The 3,819-nt window shown below is 36.4% G+C and overlaps 1 protein-coding gene across 1 annotated transcript; it reads left to right on the top strand.

Annotated features, from left to right (window-relative positions):
* The first annotated feature begins 392 nt into the window (after window positions 1-392).
* On the top strand, window positions 393-2,856 carry LOC307141175 (uncharacterized protein). Its single transcript, XM_079841163.1, has 3 exons — window positions 393-451; window positions 1,278-1,371; window positions 1,503-2,856. Exons 1-3 carry the CDS (start codon window positions 418-420, stop codon window positions 2,224-2,226), a joined length of 852 nt encoding a protein of 283 aa, XP_079697289.1. The 5' UTR covers window positions 393-417; the 3' UTR covers window positions 2,227-2,856.
* Window positions 2,857-3,819: the final 963 nt, after the last annotated feature.

Genomic DNA, 3,819 nt, shown 5'->3' with positions numbered 1-3,819 from the left:
GAGGTTTATGCTGATGTGATACTACATTTTTTTTTTTTTTTTACATTTGGTATTTACTGTAACATAATAAAGAGACTTGAACTATTGAAAAGAAACACGATTACATGTCGTGGCTTTTAATTTGAAAGAGTTTATTATGATTGGACAGAATGATCTTTGTTTGACAGCAAGGGACTTTATTTTTTCCCCTACTATGGTAGTCAATAGTTGCTCTCTCTGCTCGGTTACAAACATTCTTCAAAATATCTTCTTTTGTGTTCAGCAAAACAAAGAAACTCATACAGGTTTGGGACAACTTGAGGATGAGTAAATGATGACAGAATTGTCATTTTTGGGTGAACTATCCCTCTAACTTATTAGTCCTGGAGAGACTTTTATTTTGAAGTGTGTTCAGGCAGAAGCAGAAGAAGATCACAGATGGACGGAGTCACAGAATCACAGAGTCACGGAGGTAAACAAGAGAATTAAAGACATGTATTTATTTTTGTAATTTCGTTACTGTTTGCTTTAGTTGGGTGGAAATGAGGAACTGTTGAAACATGTTAAATAACTGTGAGCTTCACACCTGTCCCATGATGCAACTGATAGTAGGGGCGGTGATGGTGTTTGAAAGAGATAAGCGGCTCTTTAACTCTTACAGCAAATATATGTGGCTATATATTATAACTTCTGAATGGTGTGCTCAAAAAGTACTGTTACTATTAGCCATTTTGGGCGTCAGACATTTTGAATGTTGTCCTAAAATGCTGTATTTTAAGAATGCATTAGCATATTGTTATGAAACTCGACATGAGTTATTAGGACCATGTCCTGAAGGGACTTGCACCATCTTGTGGTCAAAGGTTATAAGGACATTTCCAATGCTAATAATTTTGTATTAATGTTGCTTATTTTAATGAAACTGTTCTTGATAGAAACTGGGTCATGCTGAGAACAATGATACCAATTATTTGCTCAAATTTGCTGTTCGCCATTTTGAATTTCTTTGAAAACACTTGATTTCACCAAAATTGGCAAAAGTTATCAAAAGCTGTTTGATAGACCAAACCGTTCTCAACAAATGTGTTGTCCTGATGCCAAGCTGATTCTGAGGCTGGGACTGTATTGACACCAAACGCTTTATCTGTCATTGTCACCATTGGTCCTTTCTGTGCTTGGCCCTGATCATTTTGCATATTTTGTTATGTTGTTGTTAAATAGCCCATTGTTGATATATTTTTGTATAATTGTAAATGTCTCCAGTGAAACACCAGTATTATTGTGTTTGCTTGTTTTAGCTCTGACGGTGTGTTGCATAGTCAATGTAAGAAAAATCAAAAGGAACAAGCGCAAACGTCAGAGCAAGAGCAAAGAGCAACATCCCAAAATATTGTAAGAGAAAGTTTGCATGCATTACTAGAATTATCTGTTCATATATGTGATTATTGCTTTATGAAGCAAAGTGCATGTATCATAATAGTTCAATCTACATTTTAGCATTTAATGAACTGTTTCCCCTCTAGATGTGTTTTTACTCATCTTGAATCTGAATTGCTCGCCCTCTATCGGAGAGATTTCCCTCAGATCCAGCAGAGGATGGAGAGAATGTGTCTTCTCCTCCACACATTTGAAGAAGATTTCAGACGGGCTGCTGGAGCCGTCACTAATGCAGGACATGTGGAAGTGTCTGGAGGATTCCTGATGGGTTTGGGGTTGGTTTTAGCTCCAGCTCATCTGGGCTGTTCTGCTCTTATCACAGGAGCAGGAGCCGTTGTGCTTTCAGCCGCTGCGATCGCTCATAAACTCTGGAGCAAGAAGATCATGAGCCAGCAGGAGCGATTCCTACAGGACACTGAAGCTGAACGTTTGACATTTCAGTATGAAATCACCCCTATGACTGACAAGATGACAGACATCAGTCAGCGTGTGTGTGAAATATTGACAGAGCTCAATAACCCATTGCATGATGTCAGGTGTTTGAGTCAGTATTTCTCCTCTGCCAGTGAATTAGTGCGCTTCATCCAGATCTACGACATCAGTGTGTCGACTGCACAGATAAAGTCTCAGACGTCGTGTTTGATCGGAGCTCAGTGGATGAGATTACTGCCGGTTAGACAGGCGTTCCTTCAGATGTGGATAGAAATGATTCAGTTACAGCAGCTCATGGAGGAAATCACTAAAACTATAGACAGAATAACAAACCAACCTGGAGAAATGACACTAGCACAGAAGAAATCTGTGATTTGAAGTGTTATTATCATAAAAACATTCATGTTTCCATCAACAAAAGATTGAATTAAATATGATTTCTGTTCAACTTCTAGATATAAATCCACATGTAAGATTTCAAACACTGCTTTCGCTCCGCATTGTTGATCTAAAGAATTATAATTTCATGCATAACTACATATTTAATATTATGCTCCCAAATAAGAGAAAATGCACTTTTTTTGTTTCTACAATTTATTACAAAATGAACTGCGTTATTGTCTTTATTTATCTTTAATCTAGCCCTGTTTATTTGGATACACTTTAGGAGAACTAAAAAGGGGAAAATAATTATATAGGCTATTTTGTTTGCCAATGCACACATTAATACACAACTATCAGGAAAAATGACGCTAACAGAAAACATGAATGTTTTATATTGTGTGCATGATTTATTGTGTTGATCAAAAAGTGTTTGTCAAATGCATGACTTATAAACAGCTTCTGAATGATACAGGATATTAGTATGAATATGTTTCTGTGAGTTTTGAGCTTGTAAAGGGACATTTATTCAACACTGTACATTGAGGCCATCTAGTGTTGAAACTGATGAATTCACTGCTGATGATGATGTTAACAACATTAAACATTAAACATAACTAAAGGATCTTCAGCTGTTTCTGGCGTTTTCTCTTCCTTGTAAAACATTTTCAAAGAAATGAGTAGGCCTAATATATTCCCTCTTGTGTTGCTGTATATCATGTTTAATCTTAAATTACTCAACCACATAAAACAGTTTAATAAGTTCAGTTCTGCTCTTTCACTTTATGATGGATGTGTGGCTACAGCTTTTGCCCAGTCAAGTCATAATTATTTTATAAAGTCAATGTTTACATGCTAAAAGCGCTTATTTTGTTCTGCTTATATTAAGACTTATATATTGAGGGTCAGCTGTTGAGTACGGAAGAGAAGAGAGGAGGAGGACACTTTTCTCTGTTCGACACGAGCTCGAGCTTCATTACACAAAACACCCTCAAGAGCTTCATCAGGACCGACAGCTTCAGGTCTGGCGAGTGTAAAGCTGGGAATGTGTTTATGAAGACACATTAATCAGTTTGCATCATTCATTTGCGCGGATAATCTGTTAACACTGAAACGAAACCGAAACTACACACAGGGTGACAAACATTGAAGGAAAATAACTTTGTAATTTGTCGTTGTTTGTAATAACTACATAAAACTCAAAGTGGATATTTCTGTTAAGGTGGTGATAAAATCTCACAGCAGGAATGTTTGGGTGTGTTTCAGTGATAGTGAATGCTCATGATTTTAAGCACAAACCGCAATTTTCTATTAGCAGTGAACGACTTTTACAATCTAACTTGCACTGTGGAGACATACTAAATAAATGGTTTCATGTTTAAAAACGAAATGTTGTTTAATTGATATTTAAACGCGCTCTTAATAATTGTAGTGTAAACGATCTGTGCAGAAATCAAATATGTGACGTGCCTAATCATGAGTCAGTCATCAAAAATAAATGGGAGCAAACGTGATTGAATAAACAGGTTTGTCTCGTTATTGTATTCAAAATATGAATAACTACAGATTGATTTTGCATTCCTATCAGAA

This window comes from Gobio gobio (assembly GCF_949357685.1).
Source record: "Gobio gobio genome assembly, chromosome: 2".
Classification (NCBI taxonomy): domain Eukaryota; kingdom Metazoa; phylum Chordata; class Actinopteri; order Cypriniformes; family Gobionidae; genus Gobio; species Gobio gobio.
The sequence above is the reverse complement of the archived record's forward strand: the minus strand, read 5'-3'. Positions and strand labels throughout refer to the sequence as shown.

Coding starts and splice junctions, on each gene's coding strand:
- LOC307141175 (XM_079841163.1), top strand. CDS start 418: ATGGACGGAGTCACAGAATCACAGAGTCACGGAG. Junction 452..1,277: donor AGAATCACAGAGTCACGGAG/GTAAACAAGAGA, acceptor TGCTTGTTTTAG/CTCTGACGGTGTGTTGCATA. Junction 1,372..1,502: donor GAGCAACATCCCAAAATATT/GTAAGAGAAAGT, acceptor TTTCCCCTCTAG/ATGTGTTTTTACTCATCTTG.